This window comes from Amphiprion ocellaris, chromosome 19 (assembly GCF_022539595.1).
Source record: "Amphiprion ocellaris isolate individual 3 ecotype Okinawa chromosome 19, ASM2253959v1, whole genome shotgun sequence".
Classification (NCBI taxonomy): domain Eukaryota; kingdom Metazoa; phylum Chordata; class Actinopteri; family Pomacentridae; genus Amphiprion; species Amphiprion ocellaris.
The window spans coordinates 28,171,947-28,192,107 of NC_072784.1; the positions used below are offsets into that span (position 1 = coordinate 28,171,947).

Genomic DNA, 20,161 nt, shown 5'->3' on the forward strand with positions numbered 1-20,161 from the left:
CAAACTGCGAACTTCTTTATTGTGGAGTACTTTCTGGACTTTATTTGCATTACAACTGCGAACTTCTTTATTGTGGAGTACATTCTGGACTTTATTTGCATTACCATGGCACATAGCATTCAACCAAAACGCAAAGTTAGATTCACCATCACCCCTGAACAGGCTGCTTCCAAAGCCTGTAAGCGGCCTGGATTTCACAAGAAGTTTTCTACTTTGGTAGAAAACGAACATCTCAAGGAGCGAGTTAATAATATGGACCGCCGCCTTCAACAGCTCCTCACTGAAAAGCAGCAGTTCTTCAAGTGGGCAGAGGTCAGCAAGATCAGAACCTGCAAACTAGAGGAGCTGCTGATGAGCCAGAACAGGCAGATAATCCAGCTGCAAGAAAAGCTGGGGCCTGAGAGCCATAAGAACACCGAGCAAGACCAGGCCACCTCAGAAACACCTGCTCCGACCATGACATGGGCCAACGTGGTCAAAGGTCTGGGTAAGGCCAAACAGCCAGTCATCCAGAGCGAAGACCAGGCCTCTTCAGAGACACCAGCTCCGACCATGACCTCGGCCAATGTCGTTAAGGCTGAGGAAGAGGTGAAACAGCCGGTCATCCTGAGTGAAGGCCAGGCCTCTTCAGAGACACCAGCTCCGACCATGACATCGGCCAATGTTGTTAAGGCTGAGGAAGAGGTGAAACAGCCGGTCATCCTGAGTGAAGGCCAGGCCTCTTCCCAGACCGAGACTACAACCATGAACTGGGCCGATGTCATGGAAGCTGAAGATGAGGTCAGGGAGCAGCTTAGGCTCAGAGAAGCTGAGGTTTCACAACTGAAGCTGGAGAACGAGGGTCTCTTAGCAATGCTGCAGGAAGCTAAAAACCTCCAAAGAGAACCAGATCACAAAGAAAAGGAGGACCTGAAATTGCAAGTCTCATTCTTGGTGGACAAGATTAAAAGTCTGAAGGAAGAAAACAACAAACTGCAGAAGGACAAACAAGCAGTGGTTGAAAAGACTGAAAAACTGGAGGGTAAGATCCAGCTGATGGAGCGCAACAACATCCCTCACATAGAGCTCAACAACCAGATGAAGAAGTATATTAAAACGCTCCAGACAGAAAAGATGGAGCTTGAAGGTGAGTATAACCGGAAATTCCTTCAGATGAAGAATCTGGAGAAACTGCTTTTCCAAGAATCTCAGAAAAATGAAAAGATTGTGACGAGCCTTCACTCTGCACAAGAGGTGATCGCCATCAAAGACCAGGAAGTCCAACGAATCACCGACATCTATGAAAACCTCTCAGAGACACTCTTCAAGACTGAGGAGCTGCTGCTGGAAGCCGGCAATGAAGTCGAGGAGAAAGAAAAAGAAAATCAAGAACTGCTCAAGAAACAAAAAGAGACAGAGCTTTGGATCCAAAAGAAAAACAAAAAGATATTCTGTAAGTTTTTCAGGAGGACCAAAGACAAACAGAGCAACCAAAAACAGACTGAAGAGGTGATCGAGGAGAGAGAAGAACCACAGGAGCAGGAGAAGAAGGCAAAGAAGAAGAAGAGCTTCTGGAGTTGGTTCAAGAGTGACAGGAAGGTGGAGGAGGCTGCTGGTAGCTCAGCTTAGCCTCCTCCTCCTCCTCCATTTCCTCACCCCTTCTGCCTCCTTCCTCCTCACCTCTCCAACATCTCTCACCTTCATCCTCTATTCCATCTTGTCTTTTCCCCATCCCCCTACTCCCCTACCACTACTACCTATCCACTTATTATTTCTTATTATTTCTTGATAATTCGTATTGTCTATTGGCTAATTAGTTCATAAGACATTAACCTTAGTGGGCAAAAAAAAAAAAAAAGATAAAGAAAACAGAGAAGAAAGTGTCCCGTGACACTCAGACATCATAGCTAATATTAGTATTATATAGTATTCAGTGAAACTAATCCTTTATTAAGAAGAGGCCTCACTGTAAATGTCAGGTTTCTGTCAGCAAATAGCTTCTCATGATGTTCGTTCAACAAATCGGTGATTGAGTTTCTCAATTAACCAAAAAAAAAAAAAAAAAGATATGTTGTCGACATCAGCCCTAAAAAGCCCACATTGGTTAATGACTATTTCTATCCCACTACCCCCTATTCCTCCTTTCCTTTCCTTTCATTTCATTTCTTTTCCTTTCCTGTCCTGTCCTTTCCTTCCTTTCCTATCCCCCTCTAAAAAAAACAAAACAAAACAAAAATAAAATAAAATAAAATAAAAAAAAATCATATAATATTTCTGCATGTGTGTGTATCAGATCTGAAGACTTCACGTCTCAGTTTTCAGGTTTCTGAAGATTCTGAAAATGAACTGAATTTGATTTATTTTCAGGTGATGCTGCTTCTAAATATTCCAAGGACTATTTTCAGAGGAGACTATCTTAAATCATCAAGTTTTAAATATTTTGAAGAGGAATTTTTGAGAGTTCATTGTTTTTATGAGTCTTCACAGATAATCTGACTTTTTACTTTTCATATTGTTGGATTTATTTTGGAGTGTTTTATGCTGTGATTAGTCCTGCTGTTTTATTCTGTTCAATATGATGATTGTTCTGTACTTTTATAATATCCTGTGCAGTATTATTCTGTGTACATATACTAGGAGGACATGTGCTCATTGGTATTTTTCTGTTTAAATAAAATTTGTGCAATATAGATAACAACTTGTGCAATATTAATACTTATGTCAACATTTTCATTTGTCAAAGAATCTGTGCAATATCACTGGCATGTGCAATAACGTTATTCTTATAACCAGTACTTAAGTATATCTTGTATTATTTTGGTTATTTTGGTATTTTTGTACTATTTTTCAAAATGTTTGCACTATCTTTGCTGTTGGAACAATGCAAACATATTCACTGCTGGATTAATAGAGGCCTATTTTGTCTTATCTTCTGAGACATTTATTCCAAATATTTCCACTGAATCCTGAGAGTCTGAGTGAGTCAGGAAGCATTTACAAAGATTCCTTCCGTGTCAAAGTGAAGACAGATTTTAACAAAATACAGTCAACAGATAAAAAATATAAAAAGGTGAAATTAGTGAGTGCATCAGTATTTACCCCACTGAAACCAGGGTTCAGTCGATGCATCTTTGGCTCAATGGAAAGTTCTTTTTCTTTATATTCTTGTCAAAAAAAGAAAGAAAAGCCAAATCAAGGTGTTCCACATTAAAATAGAGAAATAAAATCAACACTGTACTTTCTCAAAGTCCCAGAGACTCACACATCCAGTTTGAAAGTAATCAGATGAACAGATAATTGAAAAACAATTCTAGAACTCTGCTGTAGAACTCATCGATAATCAAAGTGTGTGTGTGTGTGTGTGTGTGTGTGTGTGTGTGTGTGTGTGTGTGTGTGTGTGTGTGTGTGTGTGTGTGTGTGTGTGTGTTCTGTTTTGTATAAACAGTGAGATTCTTAAGACATTACAGAGATAATTTGTCCATTTTGTAAATCCATTTATTCTAATTGAAGAGAGTCTTGCTACAATCGGATTAAAGGTAAATTCTAGTGACATACTCAAATAAAAAAAATTACAGAAATTGATTAAAAGAACTTAAAGAAATAAAAAAAACTATAAAAAAGGTTAAGGAATCTACAAATAACACTAGAAATACCCACTTGTGGAGAATTATAAAATTTCGATGTCCCGACACTGATAGCAGGTCTAGCTGTCTCTTTTAGCATTTTGCCTTTTGTTTTTAGCCTCAAACAGCAAGAATAAAGGATGCTTGAGGTCTTAAGGCTTTTCATTGATTAACAAAGGATTTAAAAAGTGAGGGATGCAGTTTGGAGCACAGCACTGAGATGCTGTGAGTTAGAAATAAAGTCTTGAAATTAATTATTGATCTTTGTCAAAGCCCTTTACATTTTCAGAAATGTGCTTTATGTTTATTATTGAGCTTTGTAACAGTACAATTTATAGCAGACTGGTTGTGTTAGATTCCATTAGATTTCACAGTTGCACCTAATCAAGTGAATGGGGAGTGAAGGTATCACACAGAGATAGAAAACCTTCAAGTCAGTACCTACCTATGAAATAAAACCATTGAATGTAAATATTACAGTCAGTGAAAGTCATGAAAAATTTGCTATTTTCAAAAAATTTTCCCTAGAGTTTTGTGGATGTTTAATAGATTTCAAACGAGTCAAGAGAAAAATAAGCAATTGGTGAAGTTTAGAAGTATTTGGAGTAGACCTTCTAAGTTTTTCAAGGTTCTGTGAACTTCACTGAACTTTTTTGCATTTTTTATAGTGCTGTCAAATGATTCCAATTTTTAATCAAATTAATCACAGGGTTGATGTGAATTAATTTTGATTCATCACAATTAAATATAATTAATATTTAATCTATATTAATCGCATTACACACACACACACACACACACATATGTGGTATATATATATATATATATGTGTGTGTGTGTGTGTGTGTGTGTGTGTGTGTGTGTGTGTGTGTGTGTGTGTGTGTGTGTGTGTGTGTGTGTGTAGTATATAAAAACATATATATGTCAGGTTTGTCAGCTCATCAGCTGTAAAGAAATTCACCCAAAATATCATCATATGAGGTGAGTGCTGAGAGTTTTCTTTTGCAACTTTGTTTTGGAGACATACAGAAAAAAATATTTCTACAACATCCATGAGTAGTAATGATATTAAAAGTGATATTCCACAATCTCTAAACCCAAAACACTGGTGTCTTCATTTGGTGAAAACACTACAAAGTATTAATAATGAGTACATTGTTAAATAATGAGGTTAAGGGCAAATTAGCCATATTCTTGACACATTCCTCAACTCAATGCCAGAAAATATTTCCACCATAAGATGTTGAGCTGTATAACTGTGGCCTTTACAGATTTCTGTTTGATAATCCTGTTTTATATGATATGTGAAATTTTAAATGTACGGAAGAGCTTTGTGGTGCATATTTTGTTTGACAGAGCTCCATAAAAGTCCAGTTCAGTTATACCATGATGCCAGTTTAAGAAACACTTTCTAGCTGCTTAAGGCATATTCATATTCAATCAACAGGCACTGAGACACTGAGAAGACAGAAAAATTCCTGTGGTCGGATCACCAGACTGGCTGCCCTGAAACAACCTGTGTGCTCCTGCAGTTTAAAACAGTCTAATGCAAACCCGGTCTGAACTAGGTGTAAAAATACAGGCATGACTATAACTAATGTTTAAATGTAATGATTTAGCGCATCTTTCTTGACAGTGACAGGACATGTAGAAAAACAAACAAAGGCAGCATTCAGGTAAGAGGAGGACGATTGAGAGTAATGAAGGCACTGATTAGATAAAGGGTAAGAGTGGAGGCGGGTATGATCAGAAATATAAAAATAGTGTCTGACTCAGCAGGTATATAAATACTGAGGAAGGAAGAGAAAAGCTGTGAGAGAGTCTCAATGGCTCCAGCTGCTCCTGTTCTGTTCTTTCTTTCTTTTTATCTGTCTCTTTATTGATACACCTGAGTATCTGCTTGTCTATCCCGGGAAAGCCGGGACGCGAACCAGGGATCTTCTCGCTGCAAGGCGAAAGTGCTAACCACTACGCCACTGTGCAGCCCATTTAAAATCTTAATGATTCACAATTTAAAATTCACAATATAAAATAGAAAAACTGCAAGCATGATATGCAGAAATTAAAAATACGTTTAAAAAATCATTTTGCAGTCCTTACAGGGTAAAGTAGGCCATGTAAAAAAGGATCTCAGGCACTTTCTCTAACAACCACTTTGAAGACTCATTATTCACTGTTTAAATGATTTCAGACCTTTAAAAAGTTTTAGATGCTCAGTGAGGTGTCTAATCAGTCCCAAATCAACAACAATAAATCTCAATGTACAGTCAGAGTCAGTTAAAAGTGTCTTCAGAACAATAAATGGGGCAGCAGCTCAACATTAGTCATGAAGATACAGAAGACACTGAGAGACTAAATTCTCAGAGCAACTGTGGCAAGTTCTCCAAGATGCTTTGAACAACCTACCTGCCAGGTACCTGGAGTTTTTTTCTCTTAACTGTTCACTGTAACAGTTTTTAAATCATTCTCACTGACACTTTTACAGAACACTGTATTTATAATTGTTTAACTAATTCAAATTATATATGCAGCTTTTTCTCTAATGTTTAGATGTATCCACATAAAGTTTTATGGCTCATAGCCCATCACTGCGGTGGTTAATTGCTATGATTTCACAACATAATAACTGGTTGTGTGTGGTCCCTAAACAACTTGTGCTATCAGGGAGCCGCAGGGCGATGATGTGCATCATCGGCTGTGACTCAGATCCAAACCTGTGACACTGACAGCGGCATGTAACCCGTCCTGCTGAGCCTCCTGGCATCACTTTCTGTCCTTTGATGAGCCTGTTTTTTTCCCAAACAGCTGCCAACCTGTTTGATCACATGGTTGATAAGCTTTTTATGGGTGTTATACAATATGTTCACATTTAATTGCTTTATTTTTCTACGTTGAGCTTGTGCAGCTCTTCTTATCGATACGTACATTTCAGCATATATGTGTGATCCATCATTATCTTTCTTTCCCCACAAAGAAAACAGTGTCTCAGTGTGCAACAAATGCACATCAATAGAGCTTCAAAGGGGGAATTAACTGCTCATGGATGTGGCATCTGTGCGCCACACCTCTCAGAGATCTCCAGTCTGTCACACAGCGTGTCACTACTGTAGTTTATGTGTCGTAAATATTTCTTTTTTTTCAATGCTTATGAACAAAACAAACTACTGTTGTTGCTGCTGGAGGCAAACAAGCTAGTATATATTGCATGTCCGTATGATACAATCCAAACTTTTGGCTTCATCTTTGAGTCTTCTTGATTTCTTTTTAATGAAAAATAGTTTGTGATAGACACTGTGTGACCACAAAATCAGCTAATTAAAGAAAACACATTTTGTGTATTGAGGCCTACAGTTGCAAAATAGCAACATTTATTTAAAGCTGTCCAGCTGTACCTATTTCTGACCGAATGTAGACAAACACTACATATCCCAGCACCCCACTCTCTGAATACTGTATGACATACCACTTTCAAAGTCCAGACAGCATGGCTCTCTTCCATTGACCCCCAGCTCTCTCTTTTGGGACAATTTCAACAATTTTCCAAAGTATTTGACCTGTAGTATTTTTTTTCTTCATTCTAAGAATGTTTAGTGATATAAAACTCTTTAAAAACATTTTTTAAAAATGATCATACATGTGATTTTTAGGGATTTCTTTTAATGTTGCAAAAAGCAGTACTGGGCTTTAATGGATGTTACTTATGTACACAGAATGCCCCGTCACATACACACACACACACACACACACACACACACACACACACACACACACACACACACACACACACACACACACACACACACACACACACACACACACACACACACACACACACACACATATATATAGGCTATGGGGTTATGGTTAAAGGCTAATCCTATTAATTTTGTTTAACAGTATATTAACAGGTACGTACATCAACTGCATGCAACAAGTGTGATGTTCGTTTGTGCTTCACAGATAAAAAAATCTGCTTCCTTCAGTTTTACATATAAGGAGACGCAAATTAGAATGCCATCCATCAATTAAGATACATATTTTGGTATTATTGAATCATCAATGCCTAGTCATCTGTTCACTTTGTTGTAAATAAAATGATATTTGTATACACAAAGACCTGCAATTTTGCAACATTTTCACAAAATCCTAAAAAATCCAAAAAATAAAAAAGTCTTATTATTTTCTCGATTAGACGTGTGCTAAAAAGGATTTTTTTTTTAAAATTATTTTTTTTACATCAATGACATCCATGCTTGGGTTTCAGAGCGTAAAATTTTTAATGATACAATGTGCAGATGAACTATATGCACATAAATGAAGCATCAGGTTTTAACTATCTGATACGTTTTTATTAATATACACCATGTGCTACGTATTGTCTGTTCATAAAAGCGATTTAACAGTAAAAAGTCACTTTTATGACCAGACAATATGTAGCACATGGTGTATATTAATACTGAATAAAGTGCAACATATATCAAGACAAGATTTTTCATTAAAGGAGCCTTAGTGTATTGTAGGACAATACCTAAACACTGGAAAACATCCAGAGCTCCAGAATTGAAAAAAAAATAAAAAATAGGCAAACATTGTGATGAAAACAACATAAACACAAGTTAAGCATTAATGTGGCATCTTTTTTGGTCTTATTTTCCACAGACAGACATGCCTGTCATATGAATGTTGTCCTCTGATAGTAGCACCTTTACCACATGTGGCATGAATGTTCTTACTAGTCATGTTGATATTATGTCCTTTATACGATTTATTTTATTTACCTCTTGTTTTTGCTCCTCCTGCCACTGAGGTTAAAGCAACACAAAATGTCTCATTTCATGTTATATACTAAGGATAAAAGCAATAAAAATTTGAGTTGCAAACAGTATCAGGTGTGTAATAAGGTGAGCGGACACTGATGTATGACTGTAAAATAAAGGCATGTTGTGAAGCAGACGGATAAATGCATGACTTTTCCATCCAAACAGCATTGTTGTGCTTTCACTGTAGCTGCTTAAGCTGTGTTTGTTCAGTTTAAACTGCTGTTTCATTAGTTTCATCGGAATGTATCGTACTTTGAGGCTCACGTGTTTTTCTTTTATTTGTGCCTCATGCACACATCAGTGACCCAAAGAGTGTTTGAGGTATGCAATGTAAAAATGGAAAAAAAGACATACATATTGTTCAAAAATTTGGGGTCAAGTGCATGTTTTCCATGAAAACTCACCCCTTTATCCATGTGCTAACATAACTGCACAAGGGTTTTCTAATCATCAATTAGCCTTTCAACACCATTAGTTAACACAATGTAGCATTAGAACACAGGAGTGATGGTTGCTGGAAATGTTCCTCTGTACCTCTATGGAGATATTCCATTAAAAATCAGCTGTTTCCAGCTAGAATAGTCATTTACCACATTAATAATGCCAAGACTGTATTTCTGAGTAATTTAATGTTGTCTTCATTGAAAAAAATGCTATTCTTTCAAAAATAAGGACATTTCTAAGTGACCCCAAACTTTTGAACAGTAGTGTACATTTTTTTTTTACTGTTAAAATAACAAAAAGAAGTCGGAATATAAGAAAATATTGCTGTTTAAAACTGTCAGTCATCTGTAAAGCATTGTTAAACAGAAACCTGTTCTTTGACCTAGTTGTGATTGTTTTTATTCTGTGAAGAGCCTGAGATTTATAGCGCTCCATCTGTACTCAGTAATTATTCTAGAAGTCATTTCTCAGACAGCTTTACACTCATCACTCATTCTTAGACCCTTTATATTCATTTTTCCGCACTAAACTCAAAAATCACGTTACGGGGGGCTGCAGAGCTACTGTACATCATGTGAATTACTGTTTTCGACCATTAGATCTATGAACTTCAGCTGGGCTGCGCAGTGGAATAACTGTGGTTGATGGTGAATGAGCGTCCTGTTCTGAAATAGTTCTCTATTTCCTCCAGCGAGCGGCCGCGAGTCTCTGGGATGCACACAGCGTTGAACAGCAGGCAGAGGACACACACCACGGTGAACAGCAGGTAGGGCGCGAACAGGCCGTACCTGTCCACCAGGTGTGTGAAGGCGTGTGTGAGCATGAAGGCCGTCAGCCAGCTGACAGTGACACACAGGCCTGAAGCCACGCCCCTGGCAACCAGCGGCAGCACCTCTGACATCAGCAGCCACGTGATCGGGCCCCATCCCATGGCGTATCCTAAGAGACAACCGACAATGTGATAATAATGCAAGCAGCCCATTTAAAGTACATGATGTCACAATACAATAAACCCATCGAACGTCAGGTACAGTGCTTGAGGACACAGGCACAGCAGGTTTTAGGAGTTCATCACTCTGGGACATTTGCTTAATTAGTCACAAACAAGTATGTTTGCGGAAAAAGTACTTCCATTCTGATTACATACAAATGACAGCAATTTTCTTGAATCTAAGGAAATGTTTGAAAAGTTCGCCAATTCAAGCAGGTGTAACGGCCTAATAACCAGTTTTATCGAACAAGGTTTAAGGAGTGTGAAGATATGAATGTTAATATGTAAAAGGCAGCACTTAATAGCTTCAAATACAAAACAACTACTTGAAGACATAACAGGTTCTTTAACATGTTGGAACAATACAAGAAAACACATGATTGAGTACAAGAACACAAGTCTGACAGGTTATCAGATCTCTGCCCAATAAACAAAGGTATCTGTGATGTTGTTCACGAGTGCTGGCCTCATTGTACGCTGGAATTGTTACCTGAAATGAACCAAAAGCGATAGTTTGAAGACTTGCAGCTGTGTGATACTGTAACACTGACTGAGTATAAAGATGTACAAACCCTGTGTGAGGTTACCCATAGATCCTGAGAAGCAATTTTTCAGGATCTATGGGTGCCATCTTGGCAGTTCTTGCCTCTACTTAACTTCCACCTAATCCAAACAGAGGTGGAGCATTGGTGGAACTGCTTGGGGCCATGAACTATCATGTGATGGTCTATGATGGCTCCACCCTCAAAGCACCCACACCTTTTATTATCCATAACTTAAAGTCTTAATGCAACTTAAAGGGGAGAGTTATGCAAAGATCCACTGGCCATACAATTGTTGTGAACGAGGACATTAGCTTTAGAGACCAACACCACTTTTTGTATCAGGGTGTGAACATTTTTCTGCTGTAAAATTTTGCATTTTAACATAGGGGTTGACATATTGGGATTGATTTTGAGCCAGCCTCTAGTGGCCATTTGAAGAACTGCAATTCTGTGTTGGATTTTGTTTTTCAGGCATGGAGGTTGCTACTCATTCTTGCATGCAAGGAAAGCAGTAGAATGGCCAATGAATAGATTTTTCTTGGAATCAGATCTAATCAGAAATGATGAGAGCTTCAGTAAACCAGCCACAATTATTAAATAGATGATATATTTCCCTGCAACAAGAAAGGAAACTTCCCACCTGTCCTCACTTTTTTCTGTAAGAAATTAGGGTTACTGGGGTAAAGTGGAAAGTTAAAGTACATTCCTGAGTCTTGGGAAATCAGCTATAAAAACCAAAAACATATTTTGGCTACCGGGCTGTATGTAAGCATTTTTATTACTTTGCCAAGGAACAGCCAAGTTATGTGGCAGTCAACGTATGTTTGTCTATCTGTTTGTCTGTCTATCTGTTTGTCTGTCTGTCAGTCTGTCTGTTAGCAACATTACTCAAAAACAGACTAACAGATTTGGATGAAATTTTCAGGGAAGGTCAGAAATGACACAAGGACCAAGTGATTAGATTTTGGCAGTGATGCGGTTTATAGTCTTGATCCACGGATTTGTTAAATATTTTTGCATCATTGCAAGACAACGGCACAGCATCACTGTAACCATGACAACAAGTGAACACTACGTCAGCTGCCTGCTGAAGATCACATGATTGTGATCCTACTACAAATCGACCTTTGCGGACTTATCGGGACTTATCCGTCATACAAGGAAGAATTGCATAAATTGTGGGGGTGTTTCCGAGTCCCATCAACTCCCGCCGTCTGCTACATATTTAGGACACGCGATGCGGTATCCATACTTAACATACACATGCATAGCACATGCCTGTGCTCAGCGCAAGGTCCTTTTATTTGTGGGAACATCTATATTAAATGGCCACATTCTATGGTGCCGTGATTTCTGCTACAAATTTTTTCAAGATTTCAGCTGTTGGAAATCATACAACAACTGAGCAGCCTTGGCGGAGTACTGCACTCTCTGAGTGCTGTTCTTGTTTGTGTTGTGAGTTGTGGAATTTTTGCTCCAGTTGCTTGCTTTTGAAACCTGCCTCAAGTGGACATTTGAGGAACTGCATTTCTTGTCACTTCATTTTTCAGCACCAGGGGTTGCCACTTGGTGAATAGTGGTGCTCTGAACTGAAAACTGACATGTTACCAGTGACAATACTAACATGTTAGTGTTCAACATATATCACGTGTACCATTTTATTTTAGCTTAAACTTTAGTGCTTTCACAAACTACTGTTTTAATCTATTATTTGCTATTAAAGAAGCAGGCAATGAGTGTTAATTCTTAGTAAATAAGACTATACAACAAATATCTACAACCTGTTAGACTCCACTGCAGTACAGTGGTTCTTTCAGCTAAATGCATAACCATTTGCTGACATTTGTTTATATGTCAAACTACTAGATTATTCTAAATGTTGACCTGCTGGTGGAATAAAATGAAAAGTCATTCATTACATGCCTGTAAAGGCTTGGAATATCTGCATCAAATTCCATGGTCCATTCGGTAGTTGTCAACCACTTTAACTTGTAGTGTTCTGGATCTAGAGGATCATAAACATCAATAAGATTCCTCCTCTGGGGACCATGAATGTATCCACTAAGTGTCATACAATGCATCAAATAGCTGTTGAGTTGCTGAGTCACGCAAGTGACCATTTTCAAGTAAATGAGTTGATTCCAAAACTCACCAAATATAAAGACGACAGTGCTGATGAGAGGGATGAGGCCTGCTGCAGACTGGTGGCTGGCTTCTAATGTATTACTGATGTCATGATGGAGGCCGTAGCCCAGAGTGGTGGTGTTCGGGGGAGCAGGGCCTGGTGGGCAAGGTGTGGTGTGGGAGTTCACGGTCAGAGTCAGGGAGGCCACAAACATGAGCATGCTCGATGTGTACAGCAGGGCTTTGCGTCCTGCCTTGTCCATCAAACTGGCTGCCACGGCAACAGAGAACAGGCGGACCACACCCACAATGGCGGCGTCATATCTGACGGATAGTTAACAGAGCAAACAGATTTAGGATCAAGAAAGGAAAGCTAGAAATCCATAATATTTAATACTTAATGATTTGCAAAGTGATATTTAATAGGTAGAGAGTTCATATATTGGCATTGTTACTGAGAAAAAAAGAACTAATCTACAAGAGAAGTAAGATACGATTCACAACCTGGGCTCTAGGGAGACTTTGCTTTGGTCAAAGATTGACTGAAGGTAGACCAGAATGGGTGTAATGCCCGTCATTTGCTGCAGGAATCGCATCACAACTGAGATGATGATTGGCCGGTAGTAGTTAGGTGTGCCCAGCTGGGACAATGTGAGCTTAGTCTGTGTGTTGATGCTGTGCTGCATTGGTAGAGACAAAACAATGTACGAATTTATTTACATTTGTAATCCTGTAGCGTGTACATTAGTAAAGCCATTGCAGAATGATGTTTTCCACTTAAATCCTCATCTGTCTCACACTGTAAAGCTACATTATTGTGCTTCTTCAACCCAAATGGTTTACTGAGGTTGACACATGACATCAGCTGCTCCTCTTCTACCTGTATGGCACTGAGCTCGATGTGTGTGTCGTATTGACTCCCCCTCAGCCAGCGGAGGGCCTCCTCGGCCTTCTGCTGTCGGCCCAGAGAGAGGAGCCTCCTGGGAGAAGAAGGCATGAACACCAGCAGCACAACCATGACCAACGCTGGCACCTCTCCTGCAACCGCCAGCCACCGCCAAGGTACCACCAGACCTGCACATCACACATGATGTCCACAAATGTCACATCTTTAGCAATATCATGGCATGAATCAATAATGCAATGAGCGTACAGTATTGTTACACACAAAACACAGTTCTGCAACGTTTTTTTCCCTGCCACAGTGCGATTGATAGCACAAACAAAACCAGCATGTGCAATAATTCCTGGACAATTGTTAGTACATTACTAATTCCTTGTAGCATTCATATTTATTTATCATATTTTTGCATTTTTCTATCGCTCTTGTAGAATGTTTTGTTTTGTACTTCCTATTTTGATTGTTTTTTTCCCCCACTCAACTCCAAGAGAACCCTGCATGAGAATTTCCTGTGTGCCTAGACTGTCTGTTTGTGCACAAATGGCAAATAAACAACTTTGAATCCCAAATTTCAAAATGACCTCAAAAACGCGAAGTGCATGACTGGCAGAGTTTCTTAAATGTTGATCAACTGTTTCTATATCAGAACTGTACACAGAATGGCATATTTGATCATTCTTAAAACTAAAAATATTGTAATGCTGGTTTTTATTCTACAATTTGTCAATTATTAATAATGTTGTGATGGATGTATGTGGAGGTTTTATAATATGAGGTGTTGACTCGTGCATATATGTATTTTCTGAAAGCCTATGGGTAAAACAAGTCCATTCTTTTTGCTACTACGAAACAACAGAAAAGTTACACTATATACTTAATTGTGAGAGATGAAAATTTAATTTAAGATCTTTGGCTCAGCACCCATCGTGCTCCATAATGTTTTTTCACCTGAAGATGCCAGTTCTTCTGTATGATCTTTGCAGAAGCCACTGTGTTGACTACCAGCCATTTAATCTCTCCAAGGAGAACCAGCTAAATGTGTATTAAGTGGGCATAGCTTTCATGAAAAGCTTTCATACAATGCAGCAGGCTTGGTATGTTCCTACCAAGTGCATAGAGCGCCAGCGCCCCAAACACAGCCGTGATCTGAGGGCAGGACCCAAGAGCTCCTCTCACCCCTTTGTGGGAGATTTCTGAGATGTAAACCTGTGATGTAAACACACAAAAGACAGACCTTAGGTGACGTGAACACATAAAGAATGAATTAAAGTGAGAAGTCATGAGTTTGTATGTAATAATATTTATAAACAATGTTTAAGCGGTTGCTTTGGCTGTGGTGAAGGTTTCAGTTTAACTACACCGACAAGCTGACGTTATTTTCTTCATGGCATCCCATTAGTGCTTTGTGGAATTTACTTGGGAGCAGGTGGCTGATGTGCATTGTTCTGCTGAAAAATGCACCTTTCATGCTTTTTTGGCCAATTTGTTGCCTACTTTCTTTAAGTTTGCATCCAGAATATGTTGGTTTGTCAAAATTATTTTTAGAAAAACAGCCATAAACCTCAACATTCTCATGTCTGCTTCTGAGTCTTTCTAGATTGGTCGTCCTCTGTTCTTAGTTTAAGTCTTCTATTTTAATTATTCTTTGGGCATCCAGGTAGCTCAGCTGGCTGAGCGAACAACCCATAAACTGGGTCTATAGTCCCGGATGCAGCGGCTCTTTGCTGCAGGTCTCCTCCTCATTCTTCACCCTACTTTTCTGTCTGCCTCTCTACACTAACCTGTCTAATAAAGTCAACAAAAAACCGAAAAATATCTTTAAAATTTGATGATTCTTGATCTATTTTTTGAAATGCATTTTCTTGCCTTTTTTTGGTTGATTTCATACAACAAATTCCAAGGTTATTCACAATGTTTCCTATCGGTACCTCGTACAGAGAAACCACAGTTTCACAATTAGAACTTGTGCAAATACTTTTTACTGCCATTTAGAGAGGCACATTCATACTTTCTCAACTGACAGTATTTCTAATATAATATTAATATACATTAATTTAAATACAAGGAAATTGCACCTGATGTGTTTTGTGTGATCAAATATCAGTTAACTTAGTTTTGCTTATGGTTCAGGAGTGTCTCTGACTCTGACAGTGTGAAACTGAAACTTTAACAGAACAAAAAAACTCTATTAACAGTAACCTACAGGAATGGATGCTGCAGTCATCCCACCAGCGACACCAGTTAGGAAACGTCCAACATGCAGCATCCACAAGTCCACAGCTCCTCCCATCAGCATGTACCTGACACACACATATAAGGGAATTTTTTAAAAATGTGACAAAACACATAACAACATAAATTAATCTTCGAATAACACCTAACCCCGACTATTTTTCGGGGGGAAATTTCCACCAGGAAAAACATTCACATATTTATTCATTTATTTCTATGGATAGGAGGCATTTGGGGGAATTTTTGTATAGGAATAGTCCTTGTTAACCTTATCACCAGGTCAGAGTAAGATTTTAAAAACTCCAGAAGTAACTGACTGCCTTGTGAAGATCAAACTCTGATGTTATTGTAACTCTACCAAAGTTGTGCAACAGAAATGTAACACAAGAGATGCTGCATCCATTTCAATTTTACAACCAGGCGGCTGCTCCAGTTGTATGTTTGCAACAGAGACTGGTCCCAGTACTACAGGAAAATATAGTGATTAATGTGATCAATATTACAATTATGTTCTAAAATATAACATATCATTTTCCCTTAAATATAATAAAATGCAGCACTTGAAAAGCTAAGCTATTAGACTATATTTTTGTGTTGTGACAACTAGATTAATGTATTGTGTCCTATCGGGAAGTGGAGGTAGACATTCTGATATTGTTTTAGTATCATAGCATAAAAATCGTCAAAGCTTAAAATGTTATTTATGTAAAAGTGTGAATTATGTGCTACAGATCAGCTCCTGTTGGGACCAAGCTGCAGCTCTGTTAGAAGAATGTTGGAGGCTTTAGATCTACTCATAATCACAATGAGGCTATTGTGGATTTCCTGTCTGCTGGTTGGAAGCATCATCTGTCTGCCTGTACCAGATTCTGGAAGGCGGCAGAGAACCAAACCCCAGAAGTTGGACTTATCCTGGCTACTGGGTCAGCGGACCGGCAAGTCCTGACCCAACCGCCCCCTCTGGACCCTCCAAGCCAAACCAGCAGATCCAGTATGTTCCTGGCATCTATGACGGCTATCCAGGCGTCTACGACTCACAGACTCTGCACAGGCCAGTGTTCACCTCCCCGGGTTACCTGCCTCCAAAGGGCAACCAAGCTCCAGTCAAAGCCTACTGAACATGTTGGAGGTCTCCATGTTCCAGAAGTTCTACTGCTGCTTCTAACTTCCATCCATCCATTATCTATACACCGCTTAATCCTCACTAGGGTCGCGGGGGGGGCTGGAGCCTATCCCAGCTGACTCGGGCGAAGGCAGGGGACACCCTAGACAGGTCGCCAGTCTGTCGCAGTGCTTCTAACTTCACAAGATTTAATTTACATTATTAAATGTTCATCATGCAGAGTGTTGGTGACTCAGCAGTTGTAATACATCATCTTACACCTTATTAGTTAACTCTTTAAGCCCCTGCTCCCCCATTCACACAGCTCCTTTCACCCACACAAATTACACATTTAATTACATAATAGATTTATATTAGGATGTACAAAATACTACATTTGAGTTGGTATTTTAGAGTAATTAAAAACAGAATTTCTAACACTACTGAAGTATCTTAGCATTGTACTTGAGAAAATATATTCTTAGTTTCCTCACAACATACTGTGTTGACTACAGGCTGCCACTAAGACCCACCCAATAGTGGAGGGCACTGCTGACATCATGATGCTCAGCTTTCGTCCAATCATGTCGTTGAGCAGCATGGCCCCCAGCCCGCCGGCCGCTGCACCCAGAGAGTAGATGGAGCCGAACCAGGCGGCGTGCTCAGTGTCCATCCTGAGCCAGGGGTCGGCATCGGGACTCGTAAATACTGGCAGGACAGGAGATGAGTAGACCAGCGAGTAACCGAAGTTAAAGTTCCCCAGGACTGCCGAGAATACGGCCAGGAACAGCTTGGAGTTTTTAATCTAAGATAAAGGAGTGTGGATGAGTTAAAAAACACAGGACAAACTGCACATAGTGAATGGATAAAATAGGAACATGAATGATTATGTGCATATCCAATAACACTTAAACATGCAAAGCATGTGATCTCAACTATTTACACTACCGTTCAAAAGTTTGGAGTCATCCGGACAACTTCATGTTTTCCATGAAAACTCACACTTTTATTCATGTGTTAACATAATTGCACAAAGGTTTTCTAATCATCAATGAGCCTTTCAACACCATTAGTTAACACAATGTAGCATTAGAACACAGGAGTGATGGTTGCTGGAAATGTTCCTCTGTACCTCTATGGAGATATTCCATTAAAAATCAGCTGTTTCCTGCTAGAATAGTCATTTACCACATTAACAATGTCTAGACTGGATTTATCATTCATTTACAGTTATCTTCATGGGAAAACCTGCTTTTCTTTCAAGAATAAGGACATTTCTAACTGACCCCAAACTTTTAAACAGTATTGTATATATTCTTCTTTTGAAACTAATGTAAATATCAGTGTTGTGAATGGAATAAAGTGAATAGAAATGACAGATGACTCAGTCTGCATTGCTTGCAATCCAAGATCACTTCTAAATTTAAAAAGAGGAAATACAAAATTCAGTAACAAACAAAATAAATTCAGCAAAATTTTACCATTAAGTGAGTGAAAGCACATATTTTTCACAATGGCACTTTCATATAAATCTACGGTTAAATCACAATCACATCATATTTTGTCTCAGTCTGCAACAATGATTTCTTATCATGGTTTAGTACTTCTGCTAAATCATGGCTGACGTTAGTTTCCTTTGCCAAACAAAAAGTCCTGCTGAATCATATCCTTTCTTGAAATATTTCCAGCTGACGACTGCATGTTTCAAAACTCTTTCACATGCCATTCCTCTTTTCGTCGTTATTATGATGGCCATTATGAGCTATATTTTAGTATTTGTGTGTGTTTTTTTTTTTAATACAAATGCCGGTGATTGTTGTCATGGAAACACTAGTTAACAGGTATTACTTATACTTTTTTACTGTTCCTTTTTCCTGTGTTATAAATTAGCCTGTGAGTAGGTCGGTGCACTTCTTATATTTGAAATAAGTCAAATTCAGATTAGACGAACACAGAGGTGAAAACATACACTGGTCATGCTTGCTCTAGTTAGACTGTACATAGGAGTTAAAAAAACTGAATCAATGTACTATTTGTAATATTTTAAGTAAATATAAAATCAGTGAGCAGTTTCCAACCGTGGATTCGGATGATGCTGGTCTTCTGTTCAGCAGTGGAGTGTCTTCATCCATTTCTGCAGCAGTCTGATGAGTAATAGATCTATGTAATCTGTTTCAGGATCTGTAGTGTTCCTCCAAGCAGATAAAATATACTTTTAAAAAAACAGTTAAACTAAAAAAAAAAAAAAAGAGAAAAATAAATAAAAAGTCCACCCTGTTCCAGTGTCCACAGCAAAGCTTCCAACTAAAGAGAAAAAGAACAGGGAAATTGGCTAAATATACAGACTATTTGGTTTAAAAAGGTCATATCTGAGCTGTCCAAGTGCTAAACCAGATCTTTCCATGGACAGTGTGCAATGCAGGAACTTCCAGCCAGGAAAAATGAATCTCATTGAGACCAGAGACTACAAGTTGTCATAGTGAAACTGAAAACTGCGGTTACACAAGACTGTCACAAGTGGAACTGAGTTGGATTTTGGGTGGAACCTTTGAAACCCTGCTGGAAATAAAGAAGAATGACACAAAGAAAGAGTACAGCCTCAAAATATTGCAAACTGATGAGTTCAAATGCATCATCGCTGCCTTTTAAATTACTTACTGGTCACACTGTGTAGTTAAAGTAACTCCACCACTTAATTCCACTTTATCGGTGTTAATGAAGCCACAGTGTTGCAACCAGGCCATGACCAGAAAGCAGAAGAGGGAGGATCTACAGTGAAATTCCTGGATTGGGCTATTCAAAGAGAAAGCAGAAGAAGGAGAAGAGAGTCAGATCCCCTGCCAGTTGAACCAGGGGGAAGAGGAAAGTACAGGCTGTTTCTCTCTCAGCCCACACATCATGAGATTTACTGCTTCACTGCAACAGCATGCACAGCTAACACAGACACACAGAGAAGAACATGCACATTTTTGTCATTTAGTGGAGATGTGTTTTTTATTAAGGCTTCTGCTGATTGTTGTCAAGCAGTTATGTCTCACAAGAATGTTTAACTGAATTGCAACATGACAAGGTACAAGTTGGAGTTGTAATGAGTGGTGACCTGCCAGAGGTTGAAAAAAAAGTTAAGGTGACCCAAAACTGAAAAATAGTGTAAATTTCAGAATTATACAAAAAGGTCTTTTTCAGGCAACAAGAAATGGATTAACAACGTAAAGCTGTTCTGCAGCAGTAGAGGTTGATCAAGCCTTGAAAGTCGCTGCTACCAAATCCTACAGGTGTCCCAACTTTTCTAGATTACTTCCAACCCCCTCTGTCTGCATAAAAGTAGTGTTGGAACCCATACCCTCAAGAGCATTATTTGAACAGTATTGTACTGCAGAAAGTAGTGTGTTGCTGTATA

General features: G+C 38.8%; 1 protein-coding gene across 2 annotated transcripts; it reads right to left on the minus strand.

The window, feature by feature from the left end:
• Positions 1 to 7,844: 7,844 nt before the first annotated feature.
• Positions 7,845 to 19,399, minus strand: slc2a6 (solute carrier family 2 member 6). Of its 2 annotated transcripts, none has more exons than XM_023288192.3 (8): positions 18,840 to 19,390; positions 17,295 to 17,566; positions 15,631 to 15,727; positions 14,534 to 14,633; positions 13,407 to 13,600; positions 13,031 to 13,206; positions 12,555 to 12,850; positions 7,845 to 9,805 (listed from the first exon to the last, which is right to left on the minus strand). In XM_023288192.3, exons 1-8 carry the CDS (start codon positions 18,891 to 18,893, stop codon positions 9,477 to 9,479), a joined length of 1,518 nt encoding a protein of 505 aa, XP_023143960.2. In that variant the 5' UTR covers positions 18,894 to 19,390; the 3' UTR covers positions 7,845 to 9,476. The 2 variants fall into 2 exon arrangements, with proteins under 2 accessions (XP_023143960.2, XP_054860998.1); XM_055005023.1 differs by lacking the exon at positions 7,845 to 9,805 and adding an exon at positions 12,084 to 12,407 and having other exon boundaries at positions 18,840 to 19,399.
• Positions 19,400 to 20,161: the final 762 nt, after the last annotated feature.